The following is a 17,968-nucleotide window of genomic DNA, read 5'->3' on the forward strand; positions in this document are numbered from 1 at the left end:
TTGAAGGTTTGCAGCTCCTTAAGAGGAGGTGAGGTGACGAGGATGAGTGAATGCAGCTGCTGGTAATCAGGAGTGGAGTGGAGCAGAGCTGGAGGGGGAGGAGTCTGACAGGGGCACCATGACATTTTTCCCCCTTTCTCTTTCTTCCTCCTTTATGCATCTTTTTTCTTTTTCTTCCTTTCCCTCTCCCATAACTTATGGATATTCAATAGAGAAAATAAATAAATAAACCCATTAACTTATTGATGTAAAACAGATATCATAGCCCCACTGTATTCCTAAGCCTGTTCATCATTGTTTCATTGCTTCATGGTACTTATTCATTAGGTATCTTTTAAAGAAACATTTAAACTGGACAAGGCTTTTACGTTTTCATATCCTCCGGTAAGTTGTTCCATAGCGTGACACCCTGTCACTGAGATGCACATGGATTTTAGGGTTGTCCTTACTTTTGGTTGATAAAATTTATGGTTCCTCTCAGGTTGATAGATAGATAGATAGATAGATAGATAGATAGATAGATAGATAGATAGATAGATAGATAGATAGATAGATAGATAGATAGATAGATAGATAGATAGATAGATAGATAGATAGATAGATAGATAGATAGATAGATAGACAGACAGACAGATAGATAGATAGATAGATAGATAGATAGATAGATAGATAGATAGATAGATAGATAGATAGATAGATAGATAGATAGATAGATAGATAGATAGATAGATAGATAGATGACTTTATTAATCCCACAATGGGGAAATTTCATTTATCTGTCGCAGCAACACGACATTCAGAAATAATCTATATAATATAACATCAATAAAGGACATCACAAATTACATTTATATTAGATAATTAAAAATATTACTAAAATTATTATGAAAAATTATTATCAAAAATGAGATTCTTATTAAATAAAGAAATAAATATTAAATAAATACAGCTGCAAAAGTGTAAAAAACATGCGGTCTGCAAAACATGTAAACTGTAAAAAAAACATTAAAATTTTTTTCAAAATACAGAAATAACTAATGAAGTTCACACCAAAAAACAAAAACAAACAACTGTTCAGGAACAAAAAACAATTTAAAATTGAAAAGCAACAACTACAACAAAAGTAAATGAATCAATGACTAAACAGAAAAACACCCCTGGGACCGTGGAGTGTCACTTTGACATGGTGTTGTACAGTCTGATGGCTGTGGGGAGGAATGACCTGCGGTAGCGCTCCTTCTTACACTGAGGGTGCAACAGTCTTGTGCTGAAGGAGCTGGTCAGCGCCTCTACAGTTTGGTGTAGGGGGTGGGAGGGGTTATCCATGATGGATGTCAGCTTAGCTAACATCATCCTGTCTGCCACCTCCTCGATGGACTCAAGCGTGCAGCCCAGGACAGAGCCGGCCCTCCTAACCAGTTTGTTAAGCCTCTTCAAGTCTCTGCCTGCACTGCCCCCCGCCCAGCACACAATTCCATAAAGGACCACTGAGGCCACCACAGTGTCGTAAAAGGTCCTCAGCAGCTGTCTGCACACGCCAAAGGACCTCAGTCTCCTCAGCAGGTGAAGGTGACTCTGGCCCCTCCTGTACAGAGCATCCGTGTTGTTGGACCAGTCAAGTCTGTTGTTCAGGTGAACACCCAGATATTTAAATGTGTCCACGACCTCAATGTCTGAACCCTGGATGTTCACCGGTGACTGTGATGGTGAGGACCTCTTGAAGTCCAGTATCAGCTCCTTTGTCTTGCTGGTGTTAAGCAGCAGGTGGTTAACTTCACACCAGCTAACAAAGTCAGTGATGACCCCCCTGTACTCCTGCTCATCCCCCCCTGATACACAGCCCACAATGGCACTGTCATCTGAGAACTTCTGCAGATGACAGTGGTGGGAGTTGTAGGTGAAGTCTGATGTGTACAGGGTAAACAGGAATGGGGAGAGCACAGTCCCTTGAGGTGCCCCCGTGCTGCAGACCACCACATCAGACACACAGTCACGCAGCCTCACAAACTGTGGCCTGTCTGTGAGGTAGTTGATGGTCCAAGCAACCAGATGTTGGTCCACACCTGCAACCTCCAGCTTCCTCCTCAGCAGTGATGGCTGAATTGTGTTGAAAGCACTGGAGAAATCAAAAAACATGACTCTCACAGTGCTCCCAGGGGCCTCCAGGTGAGACAGGGCCCGATGCTGCAGGTAGATGATGGCGTCATCCACCCCGATGCCTGGTCGATATGCAAACTGCAGCGGGTCCAGTGCTGAGCTCACCTGAGTGCGGAGATGGCTGAGGATGATCCTCTCCATAGCGACAGGTCTGAAGTGGTTCGGTTCCGTAGGACGAGGTACCTTTGGAACCGGAACCAGGCAGGAAGTCCTCCAGAGGACTGGTACCTTCTCCAGTCTGAGGCTCATATTAAATATGAACAGCATCACCACACAGAGCTGGTCTGCACACTCCCTGAGGAGCCTGGAGGTGATGCTGTCAGGGCCTGTTGCCTTCCTGGCCTTTGTTCTCCTTAACTCCATCCTAACCTGATTCAGGGTGAGGCAGAGGGGGGTTGGAGGATGGGTGGGCGGTGGCTGGTCTGGTGCTGTGAGTCGTTGGGGGGGTCCCTTTGCTTCTGTTGGAAGAAGGGGAGAGTGGACTGTTTGGTGCCGAGGTGGTAACAGCTGCCCCTGGGAGGAGACGCCTGAGCTGGAAAGGTGTGAAGAGGGGGCCGAGTGGGTGGAGACTGGGGGCTGGGCAGAATCAAATCTCTTAAAGAACAGGTTCAGTTCATTTGCCCAGGCTTGGTCACCTGTGACCTGGCGACCATTTCCAGCCTCAGCATGTCCTGAGATGTGTTTTAGACCCCACATCACTGATGTTGTTCTGTTCCAGGCGCTGCTCCAGCTTCTTCCTGTAGCAGTCCTTGCACTTCCTGATCTTATATTTCAGGTCCCTCTGTACTCTGCGTAGCTCCTCCTTGTCCCCAGAGAGAAAAGCCCTCTTCTTCTCATTTAGGAGGGTCTTCAGCTCAGGAGTGACCCAGGGCTTATTGTTGGAAAAACACTGCACTGATTTTGTTTGCACTGTGTTTTCCACACAAAAATTGACATAGTCCGTGATGCAGTCAGTAAGACTGTCAATGTCCTCCCCGTGTGGACTGCAGAGAACGTCCCAGTCTGTGGTGCTAAAACAGTCCCTTAGTCTCTCTGTTACTTCCTCAGTCCAGATCTTCACCGTTTTAATCTGTGGTTTCTGCTGTTTCACCACTGGAGTGTACGCAGTAGAGAGATGGACCAGGTTGTGATCAGAGCGTCCTAAAGGGGGGAGGGGGGTAGAAGCATATGCATTCTTGATGTTAGCATAGAAAAGGTCCAGAGTTTTTCTGTCCCTCTTATGACAGTTCACATACTGGGTGAAGTTGGACAGGGTGGCGGAGAGGGGGGTGCATGCATGGTTAAAGTCCCCAGAAATCAGGATCAGGGCCTGCGGGTGTTGTGTCTGCAGCTGGGACACGTTGCTGTGCACGCGCTCACAAGCGACAGCAGCGTCAGCCGACGGAGGGAACGTAAACAGTCACCACCAGCACATGGGAGAACTCCCGTGGAAGGTAGTACGGCCGAACGCTGACTGCCACCAGTTCAATGTCCTTGCTGCAGTGCTGTTCTTTCACAGTGATGTGGTTCGGGTTACACCATCTGTCATTCACGAACACCGCCAGACCACCACCTTTCTTCTTTCCGCTCTGCGCCGCGCTCCGGTCCGCCCGCACCAGCGTGAATCCAGTAACTGAGACCACAGAGTTTGTCATGTCCTGGTTGAGCCACGTCTCGGTGAAACACAGCAGGCTGCTCTCACGGTACACCCGCTGCAGACGCATGAGCGCTGTTAGCTCGTCCAGCTTGTTAGAGAGCGCGCGGACGTTTCCCATAGTAACGGATGGTAAACATGGCTTGTACCTCCGTCTTCTCTCCCGGTGTTTAACTCCAGCTCTGCAGCCTCGTCGTTTCCTCCGTATTTCAGCTGGAACATCTGGCTTTCCAGCGAGGAGAATCTCAACTCGTCCAAGAGCTAACAGCTGATCTCGAGTGTAAACAATGGAGCTGCATCCTAACGGATCCCCCGAGGCCGGTTCAAAAAGTTGAGAAAAAATAAAAAAACAAAAAGCAAAAGTAATGATGTTCCTGTCCTTTGACGCAGAACTTTGTAATAGTTGTTGAAAAATACAAAAAACACAAATAAGTTGGAAGAAAATATTAAAAAACGCAAAGTAAGGAACACAAAAAGGTAGAGCTGCCCAGATAAGCTGCCACACACGCGGCGCCATGGTAACAATTGTGTTTGTTTCAAAGCAGAGATGCGGTAAATAAAGTTTAAATATTAGATTCCTAATATTGATAATTTATTGATACTTTATACATGATTTGAGCAGTTTTAAAATCAACCACATCCTGTAATTTTAAATTAAATGTGTTAAGATAAAGTGAATTGGTGTGCTCATTATATTTAACTTTGTGAACTAATCTGATGGCTCGCTTTTTATTAGATATTTCTGATGGGAGAAAACAATGAAATGTTGACCTTTTCCCTTGTGTGAAAGGCAGGGAAGCATTTCTCTGAAGTCAGATTTTTTCAATGTACATTAAGGAATAAGGTTGCTTGGTCCCTTAGATATTGAATGTAAAGAAAACCTTTATCTATAAAAAAAAATCAATGTTCTAAAACAAATAACAACAAAATCATAAGAATCAAAAAGCCAAGCAGACAGATGAGAGCTGAAAGCCTCCTTGTGTTGGACATATTTTACTGTTACAATAGGGGCTATAAAACATTTGACACACAAGGTGTATATTTAAATAAACCCCTTTGTAATTTAGGCTAAACTTTATTCGTCACACTCATGTTCACACACGTACTTATGCATTCAGACCGGAGCGACCCATGTGAAATATTTCATTTAATCACTGAAAATGTTTGTGCAAAGGTGAGACAGCACCTGTGCTCGAGTGGATCTTTATGTTCTTCTCAAGTGGATGACGGAATGTATAAAGATGGAGGGAGAGTACCAAGCCATCCCCACCCCAAAAACCCTGCCACCGCTGCCCCCCCATCCCCCCCCCCCCCCCCCCCCCCCCCCCCCTAACACCCGCACGGCAGCAGATAGAGAACAGCAGCAGATAGAGAACAACCGCCCGCCGGGCAATCACATCTGCCACCCAGGAATCACATCCGCCAGCCAGGCAAGGGCCAGCAGGATTGCCACAGGGGCCCCCAAAGCTGGAGAGCAGAGAGGCACTGGAGGGCAGGGAGTCAAAGCCCCAGCCCACCCAGGAGAGGACCGCCAGCCAAAGACAAGCAACCCACAGCCACCCAGGAGTTCTGAGGATCCCCCTACCATGACCCCGGGCACGGGCCATGCCCCCAAGGGAGACCCGCCCTACAATCCGGACAACTGCCCACCCAGTCCACGGTTGGTCCAGGTGAGAGCAAGGCAAGGGGCAGCCACCCCTGCCCAGGAGGAAGACGCCTCAGAGCGGTGGGGTCCACAAGAAGTGTTTTTACCATGGCCCGACCAGGCTCACCCATAGATTGGAGAAGGCCAGCGCTCGAGAGCAAGGACCAGAACCCATACCACAGGGACAAGGACATCCCCAGGCTCAAATGTGATGAGAACCCAGAGAGCACAGGGATCCCTCTCCCCGCGTGGATAGAAGGCCGCCGGTCTGTGTACATGTACGGTCGCCGTTGCCAAGGGCCTGGCAACGCCTACCAGGGATGGGGTAGGGGACAGATGTTCTGAGGTCCCACCTACCTTGTATAATGTATATGTGTGTGTTTGTAAGCATGTGTGTGTGCGTGCGTGTATGTGTGTTGGAGAGTATATTTTTGTGGGGTAAAGCATACTAAAGGGGTGCAATTAAAATTGGTAGGGCACTGAGAGGACAAATTAATCAATTCAATTTTATTTATATAGCCCAAAATCCCAACAACAGTTGTCTCAATGGGCTTCGTACCAGTAATGTCTTCAAATGTGGACATTAATCAGGATGTCATCAATGTAAATGACAGCAAAAGCACCGCAGCATGTCACAGAAGACCTCATTGACAAAAGTCTGGAACAGAAAGGGGGCTTTAAAGAGACCAAAGGGCATGACCAAGTACTCATACTGTCCTGCGTTGGTTCAAAAGAAACAAATTAATTATAGGAGGCAACAACCTCAGAAGGATGCAACTGGATTAATAAAAGGTACAAGAAACACTTTAAACAATATATAACTTGAAAGTCACTTTTTTGAGGGGTCGAGGGGGCAATTTGGAATTTGCTTTCAAAAAAGAACCCACTTGAATCAGACATAAAAAAAAGTGTAACGTATATGTTAAAACTCAAGACTGATTTGTTTCTAGATGGTGATTGAAGAAATCCAAAAGCAGGTACTTCTGGGGGGGAAAATGAGCTCCTAGTTTTTTGGATTGTCTCACTGGAGCAGGAATGGGGAAACCAGATGAGATCTACATTCCAAAATGTTTGTGCAATTTCCAAACAACAGGAATTTCTTATTTCTGACCATAAAAATACAACATTACTGTTTTTCATCCTGTGGTTTTTAAACAACTGTATCTTTTCTAGAATAAAGAAAAAAATATGACTGATAGATCCAGGTTGGTCCTGGGAGCTCTGCTTCTGCAGTGGTTTGTTCCGGTACACAGTCATCGATAGATCAATGACTTCAGTCATAGCTTGTCCAAAATCCAGCCAGTTCATTTCTGAGGTCAAACTAAGATACCGTATTTTCCGGACTATAAGTCGCACCGGAGTATAAGTCGCACCAGCCCAAAAATGCATTATAAAGTAGAAAAAAAACACAGATAAGTCGCACTGGACTATAAGTCGCACTTTGATGGGAAATTCATTTAAAAAATCTGAGACCAAGAACCTTGAAAGGCAACTTAAAATAACAGGGGGTTTGAGAACAGGCTAAATAACTACATGACGCACAACAAACTGAGTACGTGCCTGCTTTATTAACATAAAACCACTGCGTGAGTGGGACTTGGACTTTAAAGGGCTACTGGTAAGCTCAATGCTGGACTCCTTTTTTTAATATGTCACGTTGTTGTATTGGGTTAAAAGAAAAAAAGAAATTACCGGTAAATGTTCTAAAATGTTATACAAATGTTTGTATTAAAATGATACATATTTGTTAACCTGAAAAAAGATAATTATTAGTAAAATACTACTTAAATTAAAATAAATTGTATTTAAGTGTGGGAGCATGCAGGTCACAAACACACTTGACAGTATGAAAGTACCACTAAGTACCACTCCGAGCCTGGAGCGCCCTCTTGCAGTTGTCAGTGAAAATAACGAACATGTGAAATTATTCAACAATGTAATTTATTTCAAATATAAGTCGCTCCGGAGTATAAGTCGCACCCCTTGCCAAACTATGAAAAAAAGTGCGACTTATAGTCCGGAAAATACGGTAACTTATTTGGGTTATTTTTCTGTTTACATTATTTAAATTTAGTATTTTCCCTACTTTTTCTATATTTTATTTCTCATCTTCAGATCCGAAATTTACGGAGCCCGTGTCCTGACATTAAGATATAAAAATATATCTTGTTCCCACAGATTAATATCTTGTTCCCACAGGTTATTATGTCGTTCGCACGAAATACTATTCCGTTCCCACAAGATACTATTCCGTTCCCTCAAAATACTATTCCGTTCCCTTGAAATGATTAACTCGTGCGAACGCAATAATTATGTCGTTCGAACGCAATAATTAATCCGTTCGAACGCAATAATTATTCACGTCATAACTCATTCACGCGGATATGATCTTGTACGCCGGCAAAAGCCGCTTTCAGCGGTAACTTCCGTGTCTCTGTGACCCATATTCGTTCAAAAAAGGAACATGAAAAACAAAAATGATTACTTTATTACCGTCTCAATGAATATAAGAAAAATATCAAAAGATTTATGATAACTAGGCTGCTTTGTCAAACGATAGCTCCTGCTAGGCTAGCTCCGCCGCAGAGCTCTCTGTCTGATCATGTATGCCGGCATTTGGGCAACTGGCTGGTCTGTTGTCAGACAGCTGATATTGTAGTTTAGGGTCGAATAGGAATAATAATATTCAGGACTTGTCTTTTATTAACTTTAGCAGTCAGTATCTTTACATTCGAAGGCTATTAGGCTACATGCTAACTGACTAGCCGATCATTTCCTGTTATTAATTTACGTCATAGATTTACAGCAGATACCTTCACATTTCTGTCTGTGTGTGTCTCATTACATTGCATTGAAGACACAGAGGATGTTTAGAGAACAGATTTATTTATTTTAAAAAGCACAGAAGCATCCATCGTATTCACGTTCACATGATGATCATCTGGTACGCCCTCAGTCATCTTGCTGCAAAAGCCGCTTCCTGCCGCTACTTCCGTGTCTCTGTGAGCATTCAATAGGGGTAAAAATAAAAGCAAGAATGGTCGATCTGTTATTTTCTCGATGAAAATCTGAAAAATATCATATTAAGCTGGATGCTTCGCCTAAAGCACTTACCTTTGGCTTGTAGCATAACAACAATAGCAGTACGTCCCGTTTCCCAGCGTGCTTTGCTGCAAATCACTGGCCAATCATTGGTCTTGTTGTTAGACCTTGGTCACAGGGACACGGTGATTGGCTAGTGATTGGCAGCAAAGCACTCTGGGAAACGGGACGTACTGCTATTGTTGTTATGCTACAAGCTAAAGGTAAGTGCTTTAGGCGAAGCATCCAGCTTAATATGATATTTTTCAGATTTTCATCGAGAAAATAACAGATCGACCATTCTTGCTTTTATTTTTACCCCTATTGAATGCTCACAGAGACACGGAAGTAGCGGCAGGAAGCGGCTTTTGCAGCAAGATGACTGAGGGCGTACCAGATGATCATCATGTGAACGTGAATACGATGGATGCTTCTGTGCTTTTTAAAATAAATAAATCTGTTCTCTAAACATCCTCTGTGTCTTCAATGCAATGTAATGAGACACACACAGACAGAAATGTGAAGGTATCTGCTGTAAATCTATGACGTAAATTAATAACAGGAAATGATCGGCTAGTCAGTTAGCATGTAGCCTAATAGCCTTCGAATGTAAAGATACTGACTGCTAAAGTTAATAAAAGACAAGTCCTGAATATTATTATTCCTATTCGACCCTAAACTACAATATCAGCTGTCTGACAACAGACCAGCCAGTTGCCCAAATGCCGGCATACATGATCAGAGAGCTCTGCGGCGGAGCTAGTAGTAGCCTAGCAGGAGCTATCGTATGACAAAGCAGCCTAGTTATCATAAATCTTTTGATATTTTTCTTATATTCATTGAGACAGTAATAAAGTGATCAATTTTGTTTTTCATGTTCCTTTTTTGAACGAATATGGGTCACAGAGACACGGAAGTTACCGCTGAAAGCGGCTTTTGCCGGCGTACAGAGAGCATATCCGCGTGAATGACTTATGACGTGAATAATTATTGCGTTCGAACGGATTAATTATTGCGTTCGAACGACATAATTATTGCTTTCGTACGAGTTAATCATTTCGAGGGAACGGAATAGTATTTTGAGGGAACGCAATAGTATCTTGTGGGAACGGAAAAGTATCTTGTGGGAACGGAATAGTATTTCGTGCGAACGACATAATAACCTGTGGGAACAAGATATTAATCTGTGGGAACAAGATATATTTTTATATCTTAATGTCAGGACACGGGCTCCGTAGAAATTCACAGTAATTTGGGTAAAAATGTTTTTTGATGTATTTGTATTTGATTTTATGTGACTACGTGAAAAGTAATGTGTTTAGGTTGAAGAATGAAGGCAATGAAAGCCGACAGATAAACAAAAATACAGTAATTGTAGTAGGTTTAGGGGATGTCATCTGGACTTGGTTTTAAAGGATTACAGGATTCTCAGCTACAAGACAGAACAAATCTGACACCAGACCACATCTGCGAACTGCTGGAAGTGTGCCTCAACTCCACATATTTCCAATTCAGGGGAAACTTCTACAGGCAGAGACACGGCTGTGCTATGGGCTCTCCAATCTCACCCATTGTGGCCAACTTGTACATGGAAGAAGTTGAGAGAAGAGCCCTGGACTCCTTCCCAGGTACAACTCCAAGCCACTGGTTCAGAGATGTGGACGACACTTGGGTCAAGATCAAAAGCCAGGAAGTGGAGACTTTCACAGATCATATCAACGCAGTAGACTAGAACATCAAGTTCACCAGGGAAGACACAAAGGACAACACCCTAGCCTTTCTAGACTGTGCTGTGATCATTGGAGAGGACAGACAGCTCCAGGTTGAAGTGTACAGAAAGCCTACTCACACAGATCAGTACCTGTTATTTGACTCAAACCACCCTTTACAGCACAAACTAGGCGTCATCAGGACATTACAACACAGAGCCCAGGAGGTCCCCACAAGCTCTGACGGAAAGAAGAAGGAAGAGCAACATATCCACCAAGCCCTCCGAACCTGTGGATATCCCAAGTGGGCATTCACCAGATCCCAACATACAGGAAAACAAGACAAGAAGGAACAAGAGCCGAAACGGAACAGTATTTCAATTCCATATATCTCAGGCCTGTCTGAAAAACTTAAAAGGATTTTCAAACAACATAACATCCCAGTTCATCTCAAACCAGTCAATACCCTCAGACAGAAACTGGTTCATCCAAAGGACAAAATTCCCAGCTACAAACAGAGTAATGTTGTGTACTCTATCCACTGCAAAGAGAACTGCAATGAACAGTATATAGGAGAAACCAAACAACCGCTACACAAGCGGCTTTACCAACATCGCAGAGCCAACCCAAGTGGACCTGAGTCTGCAGTACATCTCCACCTGAAGGCCACAAACCACTCTTTCAAGGACAGTGAAGTCCGAATTCTAGCCAGAGAGAAAGGATGGTTTGAGCGAGGAGTGAAAGAAGCCATCTTTGTCAAGAAGGATAAACCTTCTCTTAATAAGAATGGTGGTCTCAGGTTTATTCTTCCATCCATCTACGGCAGTGTTTTGAAACCTAAACAAACCAAACCAGTTCCACCTGAGTCGTTAACCGCTGAAAGAGACGACCATTTTGGAGAGGGAGTCACTGACTCCCCAACCCCCAGCTGAGGACAAAGGACTATTAACGACCCGAAACCACATAGGCTAAGTGGACTACACCTCCAGTTTCAGGTCTAACTCCTCCCCCATGAGTGCATATATACCAGCTCTTAGACCAGCTATTTCAGAATTGACAAAGCCTCTTGGATAAGAGGTGAAACGTCTTCCAACTTTAAAACCAAGTCCAGATGACATCCCCTAAACCTACTACAATGGAACCAACCTGGATGAATGAGAGTCTTCATAAAAATACAGTAACTTTACTGTGAGTTCAGTGAGTGCTATGACGAGTTGAAATAAGCTTTAAAATAATGGAACCTATGATTCAGGATTTTCTGGGGGGTTCTTTCTCTTCCATTTCAACTTCTTACATCCAGATCTTCTGTCATTTTCTTCTAGAAGGGGGAAGCTAAGAAATTAGCTGAAATAATGCATGACTGGAAGCAGTCTATGATTGGTTTAGCCACCATAAATGCTTGTATAGGAATTGAATAAGATTCAATGTTAGCCATTAAAATTACTATGTGCCTATTTGTGTTTGCTTTCTTTTTTCAAATAAGTAATACCAGTTTTTTTTTTGCATATTTAATTTGACTTAAAAAATCTGATTACTATTGGGCTTTTCCATCATCAACCTTGTACGTTGTCAAAAAATGTTATTGTGATTTGATTGCTGTATTTGAGATTGATTTAAAAGTAACCAGACCCATTTTTCCTAAAACATAAAATTATGTTGGATGTACCACATACCAAGTGACAGCAGAATGCATTTCAGATGTTTTTCAGTTACACGGATGTCATCATAGATTCTTATGATCTAAAAGAAATTACAAAACGCTTGCCGTTTAATGATGAGGTAATAAAATTGTGTCAAATACCTTTTGAAAGGTCCCTTCACATCTTAGCTGTTCAACAAATATATTATCCAGAGGTGTGTGGGTTTTTTTTCAACTTGTCCTGTCCAACAGCTAAGCGGACGGAGAGGAAAAGGAGGAAAGAAGAGAGAGGGATAACAGATAAAGGGGGGAGGGGGTAGAGGGGTGATTATGGTAGCGAGGGTAAGATCATGAAGTGTCAGAAAGCAACAAGTTGCTGGAGCTATATAATCACAACTGACAGATTGAAAAATGGGCGGGGCCTGTCCACACACACTCAAACGTTACAAACACACCTGTTGGGTCCAAAAGGGTTCACACACAATCAAGTCTGCCTGGACATCCTACCACTAACATTCACACACATCTACTTATGCATTCAGACTGACACGTGAAACATTTCATTCAGTCACACAAACTGTTTGAGCAAAGGTGAGATAGCACTTCTGCTCAAGTGCGTGTTTATGTTCTTCTGGGGTGGATGATGGAATGTAAAAAGAGGGAGAGAACCCAGCCGACCCGTGGAGCAACCTCCCCACCGCGCCCAGGGGGCCCAACGAGGGGCCCTGCCACAGGGGTGCCGCAGTCCCAGGCACGAGTCAGGGCCCCCCAGGGAAGACTTGCCCCCACGCTCCAGGGAGCCCCCCCCCAGGCCACGGTTAGTCCAGGAGAGAGCAAGGCAGGGGGCGGCCCCCCCGCCCAGGAGGAGGATGCCCAAGAGGAGCGAGGGTCCCCAAGGGGTGTTATAAATATGGCCCGACCAGGCTCCCCCGCAGTTGGAAAATATGAAGAAGGCCGGCGGCCAGGACCAGAACCCACACCACCGGGACACGGACACCCCCAGGCTCAGATGTGATATGATCACCGGCTCCCGGTCTTGCCAGAGAGCTAAGGAATGCCTCTCCCTAAGTGGAGAGAGGGCCGCCGGGCCCAGGAAGCCAGCACCCCAGGGACAGGGCCGCCGTGACAGAGGGACACGGTTCCCTCCGCCAGGGATGGGTTGGGGGACAGAAGATAAGAAGTCCCTCTTCCTTGTGTGATGTATGTTTGTGAGGGTGTGTGTGTGCGTGTGTGGGTGTGTGTTGGAGTGTGTATTTTTTTATGTAAAGGGGGTGTGTGTACTAAAGGGTTTGGTTAAAATTGGCGGGTAGGGCACTAAGGACATCTACTGCTTGCTTGCCCTGATGTCCAAGCACACCCCTACCAGGACGGGGTGGCTGCATCTTGAACATCCTCTGTCCAGTGTAGTAAATCCTGTGGAGTTTTTTTTTAAATGGATTAGCTGCAAGTCTGGGCTTTTTGTCAGTTTAAATGTGTTTAGACAAATTTCTGACCAGAAGCTTTGATCTGTGCTGCTGTTCAAGTCTGCATCTCATTGTGTCATTGGAACTGAAATGGTTTTATCTAGGTTGCATGAAAGTTTGTATATTTTGGTGAGAGTTTTATTGATTGAAAAATTAATCAAAGAGGTAACTAGTTCTGGTTGCTTTAAGTCATTGTTTTTGTACTTAAACATTTTGGTAATTATATATTTAAGTTGCTGTTATTCCAATAAGTTATTTATCCCTTGTGCTATCTTAGATGACCCCACCTTTCCATTGACGTGTTCTCCCTACCACGACAAAGGTGGATAAAGGTGGAAAGATTTCATGTAATCCATGGATACCAGTGAGGTTCACAAATAATTGAAGAAAAAAGGTTCAGCGCACTGTCTAGTGGGTCTAGATGACCCAACTCCCAAAGTTAAAATGCTTAGGATAGCACAAGGGTTACTCCATGTTTTTCCTGGGGTGTTATGAATCTTGTATCAATAATTAAATTCTCTAGTAGTGTTATGCCCCCTGTTTTTCAAGCTGGGAAGTGTAACATTTTTTTGTTTAGAAGGATGTCTGGGTTGTTCCAGATGGGTGTCATTTTGCTCGGTTGAAGTAAGGATTTTGACACTTTAAGAAATTCCCACCAGGCTGTTAAAGTGGCGTTTATATTAATACTTTGAAAGCAGTCCTGTTTTTGAACTGTTTGGCTAATAAATGGTAGATCTGATAGGTTAATCTTTCTACATAACGCCTGTTCCAAGTCTAACCATGAGTTGGTTTCTGGATAGTTTTTTAACCATTTTAAGATGTACTGTAATCTATTTACCAAATAATAGTAAAAATAATAATAATTCTAAGCCTCCACAGCTTTTTACAGATTTTAAAGTTTTTAGACTGATTCTTGCAGGTTTATTGTTCCACAAGAAGTTTGATATGGATGAGTCTAATGTTTTGAACCATTTTAGTGGGGGTTGTGTGGGAATCACCCAGAAGAGATAACTAACTTTAGGCAAAATTGTCATTTTAATAGTGGCTACCTTGCCCAAGAGGGACAGGGGCAGATTGACCCAGCAGGTTAGATCGTCCTATATGCTTTTTAGTAATAGGGTGTAATTCCCCCAAATCCAAACTTGTGGAGGGCAGCAATGAGGATCTTCCAGTTTACTCTTTCAAATGCTTTTTCAGCATCGAATGAGAGTATGGTCATTTCCTGGTTTTTGATAGTGGCAAAGTCTATTATGTTAACAGGTCTGTGGACATTGTCTGCATTTGATGAATCTGTTTGATCAAGGTAAATTATGTGAGGAGTTATTTTTTCCATTCTCTGTGCTAGGTGTGTGTTTAGTTCTTTGTTATGGCTGCATCCAGAGCAAACCCTCACATTCAGGATATATATATATATATATAACTTTGTTTACATTTTAACAATAAAGAAAAAACAGTAATTTGTCAAAAGGATTTTGAATGCTAAAAAATACAAATAGTCTAGTCTGAGGTATTTAACAGGACTCCTTTCTCTTTCTCCATCCCCCTATCTTTCCCCTTTTATAAACAAAACTCTATTTGCAGAGAACCCGTCGCGACACCTGTAACTTTGACAAGGAGTTTACCAAGATGCCAACAGACCTGACACCAACTGATAAGCTTGTCATCATGAACCTGGACCAGGACGAGTTCCTTGGTTTCTCCTACACTAACCCGGAATACGTGGCTCCAGCTATTTAGCACAGATATCCATCAGAGGAGGAAAACGTTACAGAACAAACTTTAGGTCTAAAAATCACAGTTATTTTGTGTGTGCACTTTGTAAATGTTGATGTTGCATCACATTTCGGTTTGCAGACAGAGGGATCTGAACGCGCGAAACAGGTCCAATTTAGTACAGTTGATTTGACTGCAGGGGTAGGACAAATTGACCTTTATGGAAATAATCCATAAAACAATCATTAATCAAGAAAGCAAAGAACTTTATATATTAGTTTTAGCTTTTATAGCATTACCCATGATGCTGCTGTGGCTCGTCAAAGTTTTAGATATTTTAGTGTCTTTTTAAAAGTGTAAAATTGGCACAGAAGATTCCTCAGTTAGTCAGGTTTCGCAGGCTTTTTCTGAAGCAGAGGCTACACAACGCAAGCAGCCCCAATTACACTTGCGTTTCTTGACAATTGTCATATGCTTCAGCAAGCCGCAATGTTGCAACATTCAGACTGAGCATCTGACCGTGATATGGAAAGTTTACAGTCTATCAAATGTTTGCATCATTTTTTTCCATTTTTCCTCTATTTGACTTTTTCAACCCACATCACAACCATGTCTTTCTGTTTTTTTGTCTTTGTTTTGCCTCATGGATGGCAGTTCTTGTTTTTTTTTTTGGTCACGTTTGCCAGTGCAGCAGCAGAATCGGTTTAACCCATTTTTATATCCATCTTTATTAGAATCCGCCATGCGTTAGGTCATGTGTTAAAGTTAGGTTTGCATCCATACACATTTGCTTAGTGGTATGACTCTCGTCAGTAAGATACAATTATTTATAAGTGAATCAGGCTTCTGACTTCAAGCCACATCAATGATAATGCTGACAAGTCACTGTGATGCACGCACAACTTCACACAAGAATGCTGTCCCATCCATGGCTGAGCATTGGAATTATTAGTTGAAGCATAAGAAGCCATAGATTGACTATAAAATGTTTAAACCAGAAGGCACATGTACCGGTAACTTGTTTTATTGGTCTATTGCACAGACTGGATATTTTACCCCTTTTTTAAATCAAGGCAAAAAAAAATTGTTTTAAGTTTTTGCAATTTTGTAAATTTCAAATGATATTTTTGGTGCATTGCGGGAGCCAGTTTAGCTCGTGCTGGTTTGCGGCACCTTCCATCCGTGAAAAGCAGGGTTCGACTCCGGGCTGCTCCCTGTTCCCTTCTCTACCTCTGTGCCGGTCCCAAGCCCGGTTGCTTTGAGAGGGTTGCGTCAGGAAGGGCATCCGGCGTAAAACATTGCCAAGTTTACCATGCGACTTGTTCGCTGTGGTGACCCCTGATGGGAAAAGCCAAAAGGGAAACAAACAAACAAACATTTTTGGTGCATTGCCTGCTCAGCAGACTTCAAGCTTTATCTCAAGCTGCTGTCATTTCCAACAAAGACTGCTCAACTGTTCTCTGCTTCCCGTTTGGGCATCAGTTTTTGAATGATCAAGCAAATTGCAGGCATACAACTTGGCTACTTGAACTGCTGGTAGATTTTCATTTGAAAAAAGTCTTATGTATCAAATGCATCACTTTATTTAACAGAAAGCAAAAAATATGCACATATACATATTTATGTTAAATATTACAATCTACCTTTCTGAATTATAAGGAACTCTATGCATGCATGTAATAAGCTTTCTTTTGTGTCTTTTGTTCTATATGATATGGATTCTATAGAAAGTGTTCGGCTGTGTTTGATTAATAATTATATACCTAGTAATAAATACAATTTATGTTTGCTCTATTTATGATATGCTACCTGCTAAATATTTGTAAAGCAACTTGTTTTTTCTTTACTTATAGATAAATGAGGATCTGTTTAGTGTCATTTTTCTGCACACGAATTAAGACATGGCAAAGTACATGTATGATAAGCAAAAGGAATTATGAATTTAAGTAATTAATTCTGTACCCCTTAAGTTCTGTAACTGGATTCTGACACAGTTTCCTATCTCCGACCTTTGCTAAGATCACACCTTTCACGCTGTCATCTTTTTCCCTTCTGACCTTTCCCTCTCCTTATTTCCCACCCTTCCTTCCCTCCGAGCTTTCGCAGTGTCTTTCCTCATTTTCCTTCCTTCTGACTTTTTATAATAAATCTTTCCTCGATAGATTTATTTTTTTCCCTTCTAGGCTTAACCTTTTCATCCTGCTCCTCCCTAAGTTGTATCCTCCCTGTCTTAAGTTTATGTTGACCCATATTTCATACCTTTTGACTTTTACCATATTTCATACCTTACTTTTTTGCATTTTGCCAAAAGATGTTAGCCTTGCAAAGGCTGAACAACATCTGATTCCTGCTTTGAGTTTGAACCACCACATATTCATGAATTGAGTATTTAGACGAGTGCAAAGGCACATCAGAGGAGGCATCTGTTCTGTGGTATAGATAATTATGAGAAAAATGTGTTGTGATGTTTTCACTGTAAAATAATAAATCTTCTTGACAAAGCATCATGTTTGTTAAAGCTTCTGTTAAAAAAATGGAAAGAATTTTGCACAACACATGAAATTTCATTTTTCATTTGTTACTTTATTTCTTAAAAAAATACAAGGGATATACAACATATATGTTATTTTTTAAATAACATATATGAGAATTAAATCAAAAATTAACATTAAATGTCGGAATAATTCCATATGATTCTGGCAGAATGTTAGTTATTTTATGAGATGTGAGCATTTTGATGTATAGTCCAGGACTTATTCAAGTTTCCCTGAGCAATCAAAGCTAAAAACTTGATATACTTAGTAGATGACAAACCTGTAATTGAGAATAATGAATTATCTATAACGCAATTATATTGAAGTAGAGCTGTAATATTACAGGGCTGGTATCTTAAAAAGACAGTTAAGGGAAGAAAACCTTTCAATTTTA

At 42.2% G+C, this 17,968-nt stretch overlaps 1 protein-coding gene across 1 annotated transcript in view; it reads left to right on the top strand.

Moving 5' to 3' along the window:
- Positions 1-17,544, top strand: part of prkcb (protein kinase C beta) — a 301,159-nt gene extending 283,615 nt beyond the window's left edge. Inside the window, exon 17 of the mRNA XM_023957697.1 lies at positions 14,909-17,544. Coding sequence (XP_023813465.1) covers positions 14,909-15,064 — 156 coding nt within the window. The 3' untranslated portion in view covers positions 15,065-17,544. The remainder of the gene's footprint in view (positions 1-14,908) is intronic.
- The last annotated feature ends 424 nt before the right edge of the window (positions 17,545-17,968 follow it).

This window comes from Oryzias latipes, chromosome 8 (assembly GCF_002234675.1).
Source record: "Oryzias latipes chromosome 8, ASM223467v1".
Taxonomy (NCBI): domain Eukaryota; kingdom Metazoa; phylum Chordata; class Actinopteri; order Beloniformes; family Adrianichthyidae; genus Oryzias; species Oryzias latipes.